This window comes from Anabrus simplex, chromosome 4, assembly GCF_040414725.1.
Source record: "Anabrus simplex isolate iqAnaSimp1 chromosome 4, ASM4041472v1, whole genome shotgun sequence".
NCBI classification, from domain to species: domain Eukaryota; kingdom Metazoa; phylum Arthropoda; class Insecta; order Orthoptera; family Tettigoniidae; genus Anabrus; species Anabrus simplex.
In genome coordinates, this window is record NC_090268.1 from 249,416,845 (window position 1) to 249,436,664 (window position 19,820).

Sequence of the window (19,820 nt, forward strand, 5' to 3'; positions counted from 1 at the left end):
TCCTGGATGCCTCGAGTTAATAAGTGAATATGACCCTTTCCTTGCCAGCACATCGGAAAACGTGGTAAGAAAGGTCAAGGGCAAACCTCATACCTGTTTTCTCAAATATGTAATGAATTTATTGAAGTTATGAGAAACTGTGGGCTCAAAACTGTAGTTGATAAAGTAAAAGAAGCTAGATACTACTCTCTAATTGTAGATTCGACACCTGATTGCTCTCACACTGAGCAGTTGGCTATTGTTTTATAATACGTACCTCAAACAGAGCCAAAGCCTGTAGAACGACTCATTAAGCTCCTGCCTGGAATATCACATACTTCTGCTGGACTAGATAAAAGCTGTAGTTGACTGTTTTGAGACTTTCGAAATCAACATCAAAAACTGTAGGGGCCAAATTTATGATAATGCTTCCATTATATCAGGAGCTTACTCAGGTCTTCAGGCCTGGATAAAGCAGCAAACTCCCCTTGCTGAATACGTATCATGTGCAGTACATTCATTAAATCTTCTTGGTTCGGCTGTCGCAGAATGCTGCACTGCCACAGTAGTTTCCTTTGGCTTCGTCCTTCTGTGTCAATGTACAGATGGAATATTACAAAGCAATTCTTGGCAAAAAACGGTACGCCAGTGGTAAAATCTTTATCAGAAACCAGTAGGTCTGCAAGAGCTGACGCTGTCAGAGCTTTGGTAAAAGGTTATGAAGAAATACGACAATCGTTGAGGCAGCTATCTGAAGACTCCACTGTAAAACCTGCTTGTAGACTTGAGGCACAAAGGCATGAAACTAAATTTCAGAATTTCGAGACAACTTTTCTGTTAGTTGTGTGGAATGACATTTTGGAAAGAGCTGACAAGTGTTCTAAAAACTTGCAGTATGAAAACATCAATCTTGAGAGGAGTAAAGCAATTGAAAATCCTGAAATGATTCATCAAAGCAAAAAGGAATGAGTCTGACATATATAAGCAATCTGCTTTGAAATTAGGTGGATGTGATGTTCCAAGCTACACAAGAGTAAGAAAACGGAAAATATTTGCAGATGAAACACGGGGGATTGAAAGAGACTAGATGCAAGAACAAATTTCAAAAGACCGGGCGAGCTGGCCGTGCGCGTAGAGGCGCGCGGCTGTGAGCTTGCATCCGGGAGATAGTAGGTTCGAATCCCACTATCGGCAGCCCTGAAGATGGTTTTCTGTGGTTTCCCATTTTCACACCAGGCAAATGTTGGGGCTGTACCTTAATTAAGGCCATGGCCGCTTCCTTCCAACTCCTAGGCCTTTCCTATCCCGAGGCCGATGACCTTCGATGTTAGGCCCCTTAAAACAACAAGCATCATCATCATCATCATTTCCTATCCCATCGTCGCCATAAGACCTATCTGTGTCGGTGCGATGTAAAGACCCTAGCAACAAAAAAAAAAAAAAAAAAAAAAAAAAAGCAAAACAATTTGTCACGTACCTTTCCCAACCTTGAAATTGCAATTAAGATGTTTTTGACCTTACCAATAACCAACTGTACTGCAGCGGAGTAAAAAATGCAAAGAGGGCAACACTTCTTAATGAAAAGTTAAGCTCATTAGACTTACGTGCACTGAAAAAGATTTAACTTTGAAAACCAACTCTGATGAAATTGTTAGAGTTCACTAGGAAAAAATCTTTTATGTAAAGTAGTATTATATACAAGTAGCCTATAAACAAAACTTGTATTTTTAAATGTGATCGAAATAAATTACAATAAATTAATGATAATATATATGTCTTATTTCTAAAATTATTTACTTACACACAAACTATCGAACTGAACCAACGGCTTTTAAATAAAAATAAAAATAGCACGATTCTTATTTGGCTGTTACTTGTATTTGGCTTGATAAATTTAATGATGAGAATTAACTTTATTTTCATAATGTGGCTGTTTTAAAACTCATAATCTTGAAAACTGTAATTTTTAATTTGTAAACAATTATTTTTAGAGGAACAGAAAAACGAGCGGGGGTGGGGGGCAGCTAAGTATTGTTTGCCCATGGCGCTAACTACTTGAAATCGGGGCCTGGCCATACCATAACGCACTTCTTATTAAATGTTCATAAAACCATTGGAGAGGGCAGGCAAAATAATTTTATTTATTTTTTTGCTATGGGCTTTACGTCGCACCGACACAGATAGGTCTTATGGCGACGATGGGATAGGAAAGGCCTAGGAGTTGGAAGGAAGCGGCCGTGGCCTTAATTACAGCCCCAGCATTTGCCTGGTGTGAAAATGGGAAACCACGGAAAAGCATTTTCAGGGCTGCCGATAGTGGGATTCAGGCAAAATAATAAGACGACAAGCATATCAAGACAAGTTATCTGACCTATTTATAATGGATGCTGTGGAGCAGCATGGGTCCTCTAGTATATAAACTTAAGAATTAAAAAAACACATCACATATACACAATGATGTGACAATTCAATTTTACATAATCTTCTAAGGTGTCGTCGTCCTAAAATATACCTAGGTTCAATAAAAAACATCCACACTGTGTAATCATGAAATCTTTTTTTTAAATATTTGTCCTATGAATTATGAGAGAAACATTTTTTAAAAGGGAAGTTAGAAAAGTTCTTATTGTCATTCAATAAAGTGCAACATCCTTAAAACTAGTTATTGAAAAAGGTACTGCACATTTATGTCTTAAAGTAAAAACTAACACCTTACTTAAAAAATTTCACTGTTACCAGCAAAAATAATGCAATACAATCTCTTGTAATTTTGTGTTATGAGGATGGTCGGATATTGACAAACTAGTACTAATTCTAATGAGATAGATTAAGAATTTATGACTTGTGGTATTGATTAGGTGGGAGTTTTAATAAGTCCTTTTTTCACATGGAAGTGTTTTATGTTATTCGATAGAGAATTATGTACTCTACAAAATATTGTGTTTAGTTTTTTTGGCCGATTAAGTTTTGTTTGTTTCATGTCCTTAAAATGGAGTGTCAAGTTGAGAAGAAAGAGCATTTTCAACACCTTCTGCCTTTTGTATTTAATTGAGGTGCCAAAGCCACAGAAGCTGCTCGAGAGATTTCTGAAGTGTATGGCAAAGAAGCGATGTCTCTTAGGATGACTCAAATAAATAAATAAAATAAAATATATCATAAATGTCATTTATGACACACATTAGATTTCAATTAAGAGATGTTTAGAACTTTGGTGTTTAGTATTTAATAATAAGTAAAGAGGTCTAAGAGAGATCTGGTAGTGTGAAAAAACCGCTGAGGAAAAGGACAATAAGGTCCTCGAAACGTATGGTGTATTAGGTGATAACAAATAATTAAATAACTTTAAGTATTGACAAGGCTGATTTTAAATATCAAATGTGTATTTATTGGAGTAGAGATTGCAGTCAATACGGACCATTATAAAATCAAATCACAATGGTTAAGTTGATATACTATGAAACATATCATAATAAACATATTAAAAATCTGCAATTATATTATTATTATTATTATTATTATTATTAATATGTATGTCATACACATGTAATTCCTACATAACTACTTAAATTATACGTTAACATGCTCAACGTAATCATGAATTTTACTAACAACTTCACCTCAGCAGTCAGTTAACTGGAAATCTTGGACATTTTCTGGGTATGTTTTGCGGTCATGCAAGCTGTATTTATTTCCATACTTGTTTTATTCAGAAATACAATCGGCAACTTATGCAGGAGAAAATTAATTTTGGAACCAAGTCCTGAGCATGTTCACTACAGCAACCTAGTCCATGAGAAATGGTAATTAAATGTAAACTTTCCAGGCATTCTTGAAATATTTCTCCCCACAACGCTCCTAGTACACTAAGATTTCTCACAACTTCCTCTACAAAAGAAAACATCAATAACAACTTGTTTGATGGGTAAAAGAGATACTTGGATGAGTTAGTATATCCTTGTAGACTTGTTAGGGCTGAAAATGGACTGCCTTTTGCCTCCTTTTGTGATTGAATCTGTCACTTTGCTTGCATGTTTAACAATACATCCATAGAAGTGATGAATTACATTCATTTTGGAATTGGTAAAAGAAGCTTTCCACCTGGATAATGGTGGCTGATTGGAGGTAAGCTGGCTGTGAATTTCTCCCTGAGCTGTACTTATGATTTTGGCATTCTTTTTGACAACAGCTTATGACTGAAAAATGATGTCAAGGGTACTTCAATTGCAGACTGGCAATTACCTCCTTTAGGTAGGGCATATCTTAGTGGGATATACACTGATTATAACATGTGTAGATGCAAAAAAAGTACACTGTAGAAGAGTGATCATCACACCTTATGGATCTAGGATATCAAAGTGACTTTCCAAGGGGCCATGGTTTAATATGCTTGTAAGCACATAAGACAAAAACATGGCTCTACAAATACTGTGAAAGTTCTATTGTACTTTTAAGTGTCAGATGCAAGGATTTAAAAGTTCTCTCGGGGGCAAATGTATTGTGTAGTGCTTTTAAAATCTGATTTCACCCAAACGATAACATTTCTGACATTCAGCAAATAATGCTTCATTAGGAGTTTTGGCATTTAGTGCATCAAAAACATCATCCAGCTCCCACATTAAACTTTCTGTGGCTTCACTTCCTTCAAAACTATTGGTGCGACAGTCTCTAAAAAAATGTATTGCATTTGCTGTAGACCTACTGAATAATTGGAACACCACAAACAAGCATTCATTTTCTGAAAACTGTTAGGAATGATGTGCGATGAGGTTACTTTTGGACATACCCCCAAACCCGCAGAGAATCCTGGAGCGTATCATTTTCATAAACTACCCCGTAATAGTTGAAGCTGATACTGTGGCCTTAATAGGTAAAATTTTCTTTGGCAAAAAATAGTTTCTAATGCATTTCAGGATATGAACTGCATCTGAAAATGTCCAAACCTTTCTCGAGGAGCTCATAGGATTCAGAGAGCTAACACTGAAGTTACTGAGTTACCCCTGATATCAAGATTTTGTTAAGCTGTCTTGGTTGTCTGACTCCCGTCACGCACAAATCCAACAATGTGATTCCCAGGATTTACTAGTTGAATAACTACTTGGATTATTATTTTCGACAGTATGTCACCAGATGTGGAATTACGACTTTCACATATTGCAATAGGTTGTACCTAGTGCTTTAAGAGTGATACAAACATTACGGCATGATTTGCAATATTTGCTTCTTGATCTTCTGGTGCGAGATCATCAAAATCTACATATCTATATATCTTTAAAGAAGTGCCATTAAACTGTATTTCTTCTTTTAGTTGCACTGTTGCCATCTGTCATCGTCATAAGTGTTCAAGGCTTGAGAAATGGTACTGAAAGAATGATTGAAACCATATGAACACATCAAGCCTTTCAACAGACTGCAAAGATCTGATGGTGATGGGAGTGGCAAAAGGTCATGCTGTCTACAATGTCTATATCCTATTTTTTGCAAGTTGCTTTACGTCGCACTGACACAGACAGGTCTTATTGCGAAGATGGGACAGGAAGGGGCTAGGAGTAGGAAGGAAGCGCCCGTGGCCTTAATTAAGGTAGAGCCCCAGCATTTACCTGGTGTAAAAATGGGAAAACACGGAAAACCATCCTCAGGGCTGCCGACAGTGGGGTTTGAACCCACTATCTCCCGAATACTGGATACTGGCCACAATTAAGCGACTGCAGCTATCGATCTATAACCTCTTATGGAATTAATTTTCAATAGGAGTGCTTCCAGTAGAAGTTTCTCATCATAATGCATGTCTTCTGAACTTTTACAGCTATCGCTCTTCTTCAATATGGTATCAATTATTGTCTTCTGTTTTTTGTTAAAAGTACTTACCTGTTTATTAGACGATTTAATTTCTTGAAGCTCCCTTTCTAGTTCAGCATTTCTTTCTTTCCTTCTTTTAATGAACTGCTAACAAAAGTAGCCCTCCTCCGGATATGCATAATTCTCTCTCTCTTTTTTAAATTTATTTAGATGAATTCCCTCTGAATATCAGCACTAACCTTTGATTTATTGCCAACACCACATTATGCTGAGTTAATACTAGGGGAATGACGTACGGAAGAATCATGAGTGGAAGGAACATCTGATTTGGTAGACTGGTGTTGATATGGAGGTGTCTATGGTTCCTTTATAGATTTTATGATTTAGTACAGTCATTTTTTCCAAGTTTGTGGTTAGTTGTTGGATTGACAGCCATGTACAAAGCAGTGGCCATCAGTACACTGAGTGGAAAGTAGCAGCATAACAGAAATGAACCAATGTCAACAACTACCACTCCAGGATTTACCAACATCAATCTAACATTCATTAGGAATCTTGCTGCAGCCTATGTATCCTATGTCCTGTACCACAGACTTATCATGACCTGGGAAACAGCCCTAAATGCAGATCAGTGGTGATTGATTGAAAAATTCAACTCACTTGACATCATACAACAGTAAGCTCACCTGCCATTCACAACAGCTCTTTTATTCCTTTTGCACATTCCCCTCAGACTCAAAGCATTTACAGCTATGTCAGTAAGGCATAGTTACCGCTGAATATTTTTTCCCAGCATAAGGTCCAAAACACAGTGGATGGCATATGCAGGATTGTGGAGTACACACATAAATGCAGTAATTTATGTCATTTTGACTTTGCTAGCATTGACATCACTTTTAATAATGGCGACTAACTACTGGACAAGCCTAATATTCTACGCATACAGTAGAAGTCCACTGTAGTGAAAATTCATAGCAGGGAAAAATTTACTCACTATAGCAGATTGTCGTTATATCCGATTTTTCGTATTAAGTCTGGAAAAACCCATACACGTTAAAATCAGCATGAAACGGCAGTCAGCTTGGTCAAAACTTGCGTTTTCGCGGACGATATCCACACTACGGCTTACTCAATCGCAATTTTTTTAAAATGTGATACTACGTGAAAGTATATGTTTAATTTCATTCTGAAAAAATTATAGTACCAGTATCACTCTACATGCTTCTGTGGCAAACGTTTCAGTTATCTTATTCAAACAGCAACACCTAACCTAACCGTATATGTATCATGAAAATACATTTCAAGCGGCTGTAGGGAAATGATAACCTCCTCGCTGTAAATTTAAATGGGAATACCCTTTCCAAAATATAACCAGACATGAGAAAATAAGAACTATCCTCTGAAATCAGTGATGCACTCTGCCATATCTTGAGGTGTACCACATTCTTACTTAATTTCAGTATATAACATTATAACTAGGCGATCGTTTACTGCAGCCTTTATGTCTGAGTTAACACCTATCGCCAAGTTATTTAAGCACTTATTATGAAAATGTGTTATCCTCTTTCACTTTGAATTTTCTTTAGAGAACAGCAGTCAAGGGGTATTACCAATCGATTCCGACATCACCTTCGAATGTTAACAAGAGAGCTCACATGTGCATATAGTGACAAAACGATACCAAAGATTGATCGCGTTTTGTGGCAAATGTTTCATTTTTCTTATTCAAACAGTGTCACATAAATTAACTTAACCATACTATATGTATCATGAAAACATATTTCAAGTGCAAGTGATGCTTCAGTGATGGGGATCTCGCAGTAAGCTAAGGATAATACATAGTTTAATATAGGAATTTTCAAGGGAGAGAAAGAAAACTGTTATAATGGGGTTCTCACTATATGCCCGCACTCGCTATAGCAGACTTCTACTGTATAACTTTTGAAGAAGAACTTTGAAGTTTGGATATAATGTAAAAAATGGATTCTCGCTTATAAATTTACAATGGAAATAACTTTCTGAAATTTAACCAGACGCAAGAAAATATAACCTAAACTCTGAAATCAGTGATGTGCCCTGCCAAATCTTGATGTGTATTGTACAGTATTCTTACTTAATTTCAGTTTATAGCACTAAAATTTAGCGATCGTTTACTTTAGCCTTTATTTCTAACGAGTTAACAACTGCTATCAACCATGTTATTTATGTCTTTATTACGAAAACATGTTTTCTTTCATTTCTTATTTTCTTCACGGAACAGCAGCAGACAGGTATTACTAATTAACTCCGACATCACCACTCACTAGTGGACACAGTGAGGAAACGACACCGAAGATGAAATGAAATGGCATATGGCGGCCTGCGCGTCATGATGAGGATGAAATTATGATAAAGACGACAAATACACCCAGCCCCCGTGCCAGAGAAATTAACCATTGATGGTTAAAATTCCCGACCCTGCTGGGAATCGAACCCGAGACCCCTGTGACTAAAGGCCAGCGCGCTAACCATTTAGCCATGGAGCCGGACATTGAGGATGATCGATCGTACGCAATATAATTGCTGGGGTGCACAAATATCGGTAACTGAAAAACAAAAAAATCATGCACGCTTATCACTTGTAATAACGGACGCATCAGTGATGGGGCTCTGGCTGCAACTGAAGGATAATACATAGTTTAATATAGGAATTTTCAAGAGAGAGAAAGAAAACTGTTATAATGGAGTTCTTGCTATATGCTGCACTCGCTATAGCGGACTTCTACTGTATAACTTTTGAGGGAGAACTTTTAAGATTGGATATAATGTAAAAATGGATTATTTTTACAAGACTAGGGATTAGTATGTTCCATTATTCTTCATATAATTCAATTTGTTTACCATTACTTTCAACCAAGACATTTAAAAAAAAAGCAAACTTGTAGTTTTATGCAACTCTTGACATTGTGATCACAGCCGTGGTAGCTCTAGTTTCATGTGAACTGTAGTTGCCTGAATATGCCACTCAGTTATCGTGCTCTTAGAAGTAAATAATCAATGATACTATAAAATATCTGCAACTCTGGAACAGCTTGTCTTGATTACCTTTAGTACTCTGTACAACTTGCGAGAGAGTTTGGGACGCCCACGGACAGTCTTGTGCCACACTACAGGAAAATTAGTGCGACTACAGAAGTTTTGGGTGACAGCAATGGTAGTATCAAGATTGAGTACTACATGCCACCATCCACCAGGAACGAACACAGTCTCACCAGGCTTCTGGAGGATTTCAACCTAAATACAAAAACCTAGATTCAGTGTCATAATAAAGGCTTTATTTTCCTTTATCACAAAAATATCATCTCAATAAATAAAAGAAAAACAGGATCACTTCAATTCTTCTGGATTATTAGGTCTATGAGGAATAACTAGCTTTGATAGAACAGCACAATTATTTTATATACTTTAATGGAGTTCGCAGTTTTTCACACTAATGACAAAAGAAATGACAATATTAATGTAGAAATATTCACAAATTGTTGTTAACTTAGTCATGCTAATCCATTCACTGTGGATACCTCCAACCATTTTCTGTCTTCTTCTGAGTAAAATATCCAAAGTCAAGAGAGAAATGTAAGGATGAAAATTGTGTTGTTAAATAAAAGTGCAGAGTTCTCCCTAGGAAATTTTTAATTTTTTGAGACAGCCTGGCTAATATATGCTAGATATGTGCTAATTACATAATATTAATATATATTTGAGTCAGTGGGTGCTCTGAATTAAAATGTAGGCCTAAATACTGTAAAACTGCCATGATAAATCTTTGTTACTGTCAGTGTCTGGATTGGCATAGAATCTCAAGCGAGCACTCGATTCCACATGATGTCACAAACCTGTAGGGTACTCCACAGCAACCGAGTGGTAAATCCCAGTGTCACATGATTATGAACGAGCAGCAGAACACTAGAAGTTAAAAATACTCTTGTTCGTGATAATAACACTAAAATAGTTAATATTTCTGTTAACATTTACCTGTCTGATATTACTGTTAATGCTCTAATGGGAATACATTGAAATTTTATCATATTCATCTTTTATGTTATATTCTCCACCCGGCTACTCATCCCTGCAAACCGGCTAACGAAAATTTCTGTGTAATAATTTAAAAATGGAAGTACCCATGTCCTTTATGAACTGTTTGAGAATACACTAAAGACAAAACATACACACTATTTACATAAAATTACTCATCACTTCTTGCAAACAAATTTTTTCTTCAATGTTAAAATTTGAATGACATTTCTTGAAAATGTGACATTCAGTGCTAGAAGCAGGTAACTTCAGTGTACTGACAGAGGGAGATTTGAATCCTGGCCTCGGAATAGGAAAATGGGACCAAATCCACATCAGAATATTTGAAAGCTTTAATTCATACAGGAATTCTTGTCAAAAACACAAAAAAACAACCAACCAATTATTTCTGGTAGAAGGAATTTAATGCTTCTGAGATAGCCTGTCATATGGCAAAGATCTGCACTGCATGACCACCAAATTGGTAGCTTAATTCTTATGAATATTCCTTTAAAAAAAAGACAAAGTCAGGAAAGACCGAGATATATAAAATTAATGGGTTTAAAACCCTCGGAAATTTTAGAAATGAGTTTCTGTCACGAATGCGTGACGTAAAAGTTTACCATCAAAGTTGATGAAACTCCCTATAGCAGGTTCACATCTCAGCCTCGCTCAGACTTGCTTCTCGCCACACTACTGCACGTGTTATAATTATGTTTCCTCTCACCCGGCGGAACTTGGTTAGGGACAGTAGGGGGAGAGCCGTGCTCTTAGTAGGGGAAGGGGAAATATATAGAATGGGAGGGTGGGATGTTTATTTTAGAGGAGGTAACTTCAAATTATTAATTTTTCGTGGTGATAAAAGCGGCGAATCTGTTCATATAACGGATTTTTGTTCTCTTGTATGTCATTCAAATTTTGTTTGCATTAATATTCTGGTCCAAACCTATATAACTATTTTTGTAACTGCTCATCAGGTCCCCTTTGCTCACTATTTTTAAAATGGTCAACTCTCTATTTATGTCAGTATAATGGTGACCAGTATCGCCCATATGGACACTCATAGCAGAATACTTCTTGTTTTCTAGTTTGAGAACTCCTACCTGTTTGTCCCACGTACGTGACAAAACATTGATCACACTTAAGTTTATAGACACCTGAAGAATCTAAGTAATTCTCTTTATTGTAATTTACACTATTATGGTTATAAAATATATGACCATTATTGTTCTTTGTTGAAAGTTAGACTTGATAGTCATGTTTCTTAAATAATTTTGTGATTTTAAAATCCCTGGTTTTTTAAATGTAAAAGTCGCATACTTTGAACTCTTGCAATTCTCCGGTGTTAGTCTTATGTTGTTCTTTTTTTTTTACATTACTTATAATTTTATTAACCCTTTCCCACCCTTAGCGCCCGAAAGCGCCTGACTCTTCACTTTGCCTTCCGGTCCTTAGCACCCGAAAGCGCCCGGCTGCATTATCTGCACACTTACGCGAACTATGTAATAGTTTTTCGTTTTCTTCGGCTTTGAAGTGTTGAAGAGCATTTATGAACATGCAGTATGATCTACAAGGCTTAGGAAATGAAAGAAGAGCGATAATCTGTCTTGACATCGCCTAGGAAACGGTCTTGAACTTCCGCGAGCGCAGGACAGCTGTTTCGCTCGTAAACATGGCGAGATTGAATACTGCAGATATTGAAACTGAGCTGAATATAGGCGACGAAAGTGACACAGAATCGTTGAGTAAGGGTGGAGGTGAATTTTTAGTGAGGGAATAACGTATCAACGAAGATAATTTTAGTGATAACAGTGATGTAAGTGAAAACGGATATCGAGAATTCGGACCCGATTGCGATGCCGCGGCATTTCAGTTAACAAAAATATTTCGTTTCGTTACTCTGAATGATTAAATGATTGATGTTGAACCTGTCCATAATTTCGAAAGAGTATTACGAGAAATATATTATTTTTGACATGTGTTAGGAGGAGACAAACTATTCAGTGAGATAGCCACTTGCATATACAGAGTGAAGCGTAATTCGCGCACTCGGGCATCGCAGCGCGACTCCTCACATGGCAGCAATAAAAAAAATTTCTCTTACAAAATTTCGTCTTGCGAGTATATCCGGTAGAAAACGGACGTTGAAGAGTAGCAATCTGGCAACACTGTAACCATATGTAGGGTAACTACCGCTGTCAGCATGATCACGTCGTGCTGTACAGTTGGTGCAGTGGGTAGAGTTTTTGGTTGGCATGCAGGAGATCGATGGTTCGATGCTGGGTTGAGGTGCATTTTTTATTTGCTAATTTCCATCTGACATTACCTACTGTAATACAGTAAGACACCGTTTCTGAGGTCACATGTATCCTACATTTACAACATTTTGTAACGCTGAAACAACAAATACCTGGTTGGACTAATAAGAAATAGACAGCTGAAACAAACAGGTTTCACATCTAGTAGATGAAGTGGTGCGAATAAATTCACGCCCACGACGTGGAAAGGGCGCCTTTCAAAGCTGACCAATGAAAACGATTGTTCGTCCATTTCTAGGATCGTAGTATGTAAGTGCAAATGGTTTCTAGAGGACCCACTGCAATCGCTGTTGACGATTAAGATACCAGATACCATACCACCTGGACTACATTTACGAAATAAAAAACATACGCCTCAACCCAGGATCGACCACTCGACCTCCTGCATGCTAACCCAAAACTCTATCCACTGCACCAACTGTACGGTACGACTAAGTTATGCTGACAGAGGTAGTTACCCTACATGTGGTTACAGTGTTGCCAGATTGCTAATCTTCAACGTCGTTTTTCTGCCGGATATACTCGCAAGACGAAATTTTGTAAGAGACATTTTTTTATTGCTGGCATGTGAGGAGTCGCGCTGCGACGCCCGAGTGCGCGAATTACGCTTCACCCTGTATATATATCAATGCAGAATTCAAACAGGCACATTCCAGAAACATAGATACATAATGTGAAGTCACTTGCTCAGGGGAAATAGAAGCTGATATACAGTATACATTCCACTTCCTGAATCACGCGGTTATTGGTTTAGAGGGATTCATACAACATGTGAATGTGACAAATAGAGCCTACCTTTGTGTCGAGTACCACAGTTAGGGGGCGTGGAGTGGTAGTATGTTTTATTTGTAATGACCTAACCTGTACTGTGTAATATTTGTAACATATGGTATTTGTAAATAGTAGATTTCAGTTCTGTACTTACTGGAAGTATCCAGAAATGTTACATGAATGTTTGAGCAGGGTGTGTTGTAGTATTTTGTTGGTTATGTCTTCTAGAATATATTTTCTGACTGTTCTGGAAATGGAAGGTTCGCGACCGTGTGTATTCGAGAATGTTATCTAAAGTTCGCGACGGGAGTAGGAATTGTGACTGGTGAACATAGGAGAGGATAGGTGGACTCATGCATTCTGATTGGCTACTTCAAGGCCAGGGTTTACCTATATATAGAGAGCGAGGCAGCGTTCATGATAATTTGGTCTGTCTTGTCTTGTCTTGGCCTGGTCTGCCTTAGCCTGTCTGAAGTTTTACGTCGTGTGCGACGCCTCACTTCCGGGATGGGCCACCTTCGGGTAAGCACTCTTGAATTCCGTTCTGGCTAAAATTTCCGTAATGCTCGGTTGCTATTTCGTATAGGTGTCTGCCCTAGCCTAACCTAGATTCGCCAAATTAATTATTTATGACGCCTTAGCTTTTCAACTGGGCTTGCCTGTTTGTTTTCGAGGCATTCCCATTTCTTGTTTCACTAAATATGAGATTGTAGTTTAATATATTTACCTTGCGGTTTGCCTCTGGTAGTTCTGTGTCACTTGATGTAGGCTAGAATTTTGGAGAGTACGTTTACTTCACTGTAAAATGCATTGTACAACTGGATTTGTAACTAGATGTATAGTTGGTTTGAAATATTGAACTTGTACCAAGGTATTATCAAAGATCCTCTAAGTTATGGTATCACAGAGAATATAGTTCGTAACTTGCAAGTTGGTGGATTTTGTTCGGAATGTATTTGTAAAATTTCACTTGTAAATAATATTTTTCAAATTTAAGGATCACGGCGAATTATTTCGGAAACCACAACCTAAGCCATGTCCATGCCCTCGGTAGGTCGTAGTTCCTTCCACCTTCCTGGTTTATTGTCCACTAGTTGGCCCTACTGATATTTACGTATTATGTTGTTGTTGGCGGAGATTCGCGTAGTCCAGCTGATGTTTCGCTGAGTGTGTAGTGTTTTCTGATATTGTGTAGTTGCTCTTACTTCCCCCCTTTATTGTGTTTAGTGCTTTGTTTTGTGTAACCACTGTAGTAGTGGTTACAGAACCAACAACCTTATGACTCAATGAATAGGGAAATGGATGTGATGGTATGTTTTCTAATATTATTGAAAATTTGAATACATTGTGATCAACAGTTTTTATTATATTTAACTTTTTCTGAAACAGTGTGCTCTGCTGCAATTTTTCCTAAATAATAGGTTGAAATCTGGCGATAAGCGGACTGAAAATGTGGGCGGGAAAGGGTTAATGGTATTAACACTGAACCCATTTTTAATGGCTACCTTCTGTATGTACCGTAATTCTCTCTCTCTTTCCGTATGTTATGAAGGTAAACTGAAGGCTCGATAAACCATACTGAAATACACAGCCCTCTTATGACTCCCAGGATGTAAAGAAACATTCCTAATGGTCACCGGAGTAAACGTATCCTTTCTATACACTTTATAAGAGAACTTACCGGGTTCCCTCTTAACGGTCACATCCAAGAAATTTAAAGCATTGTCGTTCTGATTTTCAAGCGTAAATATTATTCTTTCAACTAATGAATTTAAAAATGGTAAGATATTGTTACTATTGTTATAATGTTTCTCTATTATTACAAAGGTATCACCCATGAATCGTGTCCAAAAATCCAAACCTTGAATATGGCAAATTATTTTGCAGTGTTCTAGATGGTCTAAATAAATGTTGGCTAGGATACCCGAGGCTGGAGCTCCCATTTGTAATCCCTCTTGACTATAAATAGTGTTGTTGAATGTAAAATAGTTGTTTTTTGTGACAAACTCTAGAATTTTCATGAACTGTTCAATCTCTAACTTCCCTAGACAACCTTGACTAGTTAAATTTGTTCCAATAATATCTATTGTTTTACTGACTGGGATATTTGCATACATATTAGTTATGTCATATGAATATAAGTCATGATGTGGCAGAAGATTGAAACTTTCCAAACTTTCACAAAAATCTACTGAATTTCTTATTATTGATTTATTGTGAAATCTACAGTTAAATAGAAATAACAAATAATGTAGTTCAACCTATTCAATACAAGTAAATAAGAAATGTGGTGTTACATTCCTATTTAATTATAAGCAGGAGGGGTACCGGTTTCGACCCTAATCTGGGTCATCATCAGCTGAATAAAATGTAAAAACAATGCATAGGTAAATATGTAAATTAAAGAATGAGTCTTTAACAAAAACAGTTGAAGAAGCAATATAAGATAATGGGGATAGGCACTGTGCAATTTTAAATCGTAAAATCTAGAAGAAGTAGAAGGTCAGTCACTCAAGGCGCAATCTTCTGAATAGCAGCACAACACACACAAAGTTCGGCATTGTCTCAAAATGTTTACGAGAAGCGGAGAACAGTTAAGTGAGCCAGCCTGCATATACTATAATTTGGAGATTTTATACGTAGGACTGTTCTTACAGTCAATAATAGGTCTAACAGGTACTCCTACTTTATGGATTTTTATGTTAACAATTGGGCTGCAGTGAGAATTGATGGTAAAATGAATTCTTGGTTCAGGGTACTTACAGGGGTTAGACAAGGCTGTAATCTTTCACCCTTGTTGTTTGTAGTTTACATGGATCATCTGCTGAAAGATATAAAGTGGCAGGGAGGGATTCAGGCAGGTGCAAATGTAGTAAGCAGTCTGGCCTATGCTGACGACTTGGTCTTAATGGCAGATTGTGCCGAAAGCCTGCACAACTTGAAAATAGGTGCAATGAGTACGGTATTTCAGCAGATAATGTAAACTACGAAAATTAGCCTTTCAAAGACTAAATTGATGTCAGCATGTAAGAAATCCAAGAGAACTGAATGTCAGATTGGTGATACAAAGCTGGAACAGGTAGATAATTTCAAGTATTTAGGATGTGTGTTCTCACACAGGATGGTAATATAGTGAGATTGAATCAAGGTGCAGTAAAGCTAATGCAGTAGGCTCGCAGTTGCTGTCAATGGTATTCTATAAGGATGATGTCACCCCCCGGTTGAAACTATCTTTACAGTGGTCCATTTTTAGACTAACTTTGCTTTACGGGAGTGAAAGCTGGGTCGACTCAGGATATCTTATTCATAAATTAGAAGTAACAGGCAATGAAAGTAGCGAGGATGACTGCTGGTACAAACAGGTGGGAATAATGAGAGGAGGGTACTTGGAATGAGGAGATAAGGGCTGAGATGGGAATGAACTCGATGGATGAAGCTGTGCACATAAACCAGCTTTGGTGGTGGGGTCATGTGAGGCGAATGAAGGAGGATAGGTTACCTAGGAGAATAATGGACTGTTATGGAGGGTAAGAGAAGTGGAGGGAGACCAAGATGATGATGGTTAGACTCAGTTTCTAACAATTTAAAGATAAGAGGTATAGAACTAAACGACGCCACAGCACTAGTTGCAAATAGAGGATTGTGGCACGTTCAGTAAATTCACAGAGGCTTGCAGACTGAATGCTGAAAGGCATAACGGTCTATAATGATGATTAAAATTATAAAATCCTTTTATTAACAACCACCTACTCAATACAATACATTACTCATTGAATTATAAAATAATCATGAGGTGTCTTAAATAATGGAACATGTTTCGTTCGACATTCAATGAGTAATGCATTGTTTTGAGTAGGTGGTTGTTAATAAAAGGATTTTATAATTTTAATATATTGTCCTTAATACGGTTCTATTATGAGATTAATTACATGTAACTTAGCTGCCTACCAGGCTACAAAAAGGAATAGACATCTTAATCTCAAAGTCAAGGTCAGCAAAATATCTAGAGATATTCAGTTTTTAAAAGAATGTATGAAGCATGGACTAATTCCCAAACTTCTAAAAACACCTTCAAAGAAAAAACTTTTCGACTTCTGATTCACGTAAAACTGAAAAGAAAGTTAATGAATTTTGGTTAAAAAACGAAATCAAGGCGCATTACAAAAAGAAATCGTTCCTAAACCTACAGCTTTATAAGACGCATCTTGAAATATCCTACAGTATGTCCCCATTAGAATGGAGTTCATACTCCAGGTTTGTCAATGATAAGGTACATGACATAGTGAAGAAGAAACAGACAACATTAGACAATAAACTGATACAATTGCAAAACACTAAGAATCAACTGAGTAGTGTCAACAGTAAAACTAACCTCCCTTCCACCGACTTAAATCATTTTCCTACAACGGTGAACTTATCTAATACCGACTTTTCAGATAATGAACTATCCCTCCTTGATAAAGGCCTGAAATTTAATTGGCCTAACCTGAAAAAAACCGACGATCTGATTACTACAGTCGCGGAAATTGAATCTAACATTCAAAAACTCGCCGTAGAAGTGCATAAAGACATTAAATATGAAATAAAGAAAAAGCTCCCTTTTCTGGTGAAGGAACTGAAAACTACCTCGAATCTGACCCGTAGCAAACAAATACATGATGTAAGAAATAAAATTAATAATAATAATATCATCGTCACTAAAGCTGATAAAGGTCCCACCATAGTATTACTACACAAAGATGATTACATTTAAAAAAACGAAGATTTCTTTGCTAATAGCAGTTTTACTATTATTAATAAAGATCCCACCCCCAAAATCCAACGAAGTTTGAAGAACCTATTGAAGAATCTACCATTCTTATTACAAGAATACGAATATCAGAAACTTATAATAATGAACCCGAAACTTCCAACTGCAAAAGCTTTGCCAAAAATCCATAAAAAAGACGTACCTATACGCCCTATTATCAACTGCATGAACAGCCCTTCTTACAAAGTTTCAAAATTTTTGCATAATTTTCTCAGTAAACACTTTAAATTCAATAATACAGCCTATATAAGAAATTCCGTTGAATTTTGTGAAAAATTATCGAAATTCAATCTTGAGCATAATCATATAATGGTATCCTATGATATTACCAATATGTATTCCAATATTCCGGAAAGCAAAACTGTCAAGATTATTAAATCAAACCTTTTAAAACACAGTAACCTTAGCAAATGCGAAATAGATAATCTCATCAGTCTGTTAGAATTTGTACTTAATAATAACTATTTCACCTTCAATAATAGAATATATCATCAAAAGGGCCTAGCAATGGGTGACCCGATCTCGGGCATTCTAGCTAATATCTTTATGGATGATTTGGAAAATAACAAAATAATCAATAATATTAATGGTCTTCAATTATGGTTAAGGTATGTTGATGACACTTTTGCCATTATAGATACACAGAAAAATGATAGTCACAGTGTGCTAACATCCCTTAATGAGCTTGACAATGATGTCAAATTCACCAAGGAAGATGAGATCAATGGTTCTCTAAACTTTTTGGATTTAAACGTCTCAAGAGAGAATAATAAGTTCATTTTTCAAATATTTAGAAAGCCTTCTTGTGCCCCCATCACTCCTTACATCCGCAATCTCATAAAAAGGCTGCTTTTTTTAGTCTTGTCTATAGAGCATTAAAAATCCCGTTGACAACTGAAAATCGCAAAAAAGAACTAAACTATATTAAGGATTTGGCCAGAATTAATGGCTATAATCCCTTAATGATTAATAAAATCATTAACAAGATAAAATTAAAAACTGCAACGAAATTGATTCCGGACAAGCCTAAAGAAACGAAATATGCTTCCTTCACTTACACGAATCCAGGCCTATTTCAAGTTACTAACCCTCTAAAGAAATACGCTATTAATATCGCTTATAGAACCCGATATACGAACCGTAACATATTCTTCAATTCAAATATAGTTAACATTAATCACAATAAATTCTCGAACTCTGGTATCTATAGGCTTAAATGCACCCATTGTGAATTCTCCTATATCGGAGAGACTGGACGTAGCTTTTTGACCAGATACCTCGAACACTACAACGCTTTGAAACATAAAAGGTATTCCGCCATGAGCACCCATATGGAAGAGACTGGGCACAGTTTTACTACAATTGAAAAAGACCTTCAAATCTTGAAATACGTCAATAAAAGTAAACTTATGACAGAGTTTGAGAACATTTACATATTCCTAGACCAGCATTTTAACGGAAATCAAAATTTAAATGATACCTCAGAAATTAAAAGTCCAATAATCGAGAAAATTCCAGAACTACTCTCTCTTTTCAATATAAATAATAATAACTTTACGAGAATCTTTAATTATACAACTGTTAATAATACAACAACTACTACTCTACTGCCCTCTCATGCGACACCCCCTCCACGAATACCCGACTTGCCCAAGGAATCGGTCACCCCTCCTCCTCACATGACTCACTCCCCGCCTCTACGTATACATACATACAACACTAGAAGCAGCAATAAGGTTACTCGCCAGTTTGCTTCACGCAGCCAACGCTAGCGAACACCTCACACTAGTCCCAAGGATTTCTAACTCCAATTGTGCCATAATCTGCTCCATCCATCTCTGGTTTGCTGGAACTCTCCCTACTTTCAAGATCATAGTTACTCTTTAACGAGTCCACCACTGGTGTCCTACGTTGTATACGATTAATTTTACTGCTGTGTGTAAATACGGACTAGTTCAACTTGTGTTTCCTTCTGGCATTGTGTTTGGCTCTCCTACAGAATTCCTAACTACTGGAGTTCACGTCATATCAACCTTAGTTTCGTCGCCATGCACCTTTTAACTGGTTCAGTTTGACTCGTACTATTCAATAAACTC

At 36.9% G+C, this 19,820-nt stretch overlaps 1 protein-coding gene across 2 annotated transcripts in view; it reads right to left on the bottom strand.

Moving 5' to 3' along the window:
• Nucleotides 1-19,820, bottom strand: part of JMJD6 (Bifunctional arginine demethylase and lysyl-hydroxylase PSR) — a 193,076-nt gene that overhangs the window by 103,843 nt on the left and 69,413 nt on the right. For both annotated transcript variants that reach the window (XM_067146429.2, XM_068227229.1), the window contains exon 6: nucleotides 8,860-9,048. In XM_067146429.2, coding sequence (XP_067002530.2) covers nucleotides 8,860-9,048 — 189 coding nt within the window. The remainder of the gene's footprint in view (nucleotides 1-8,859; nucleotides 9,049-19,820) is intronic.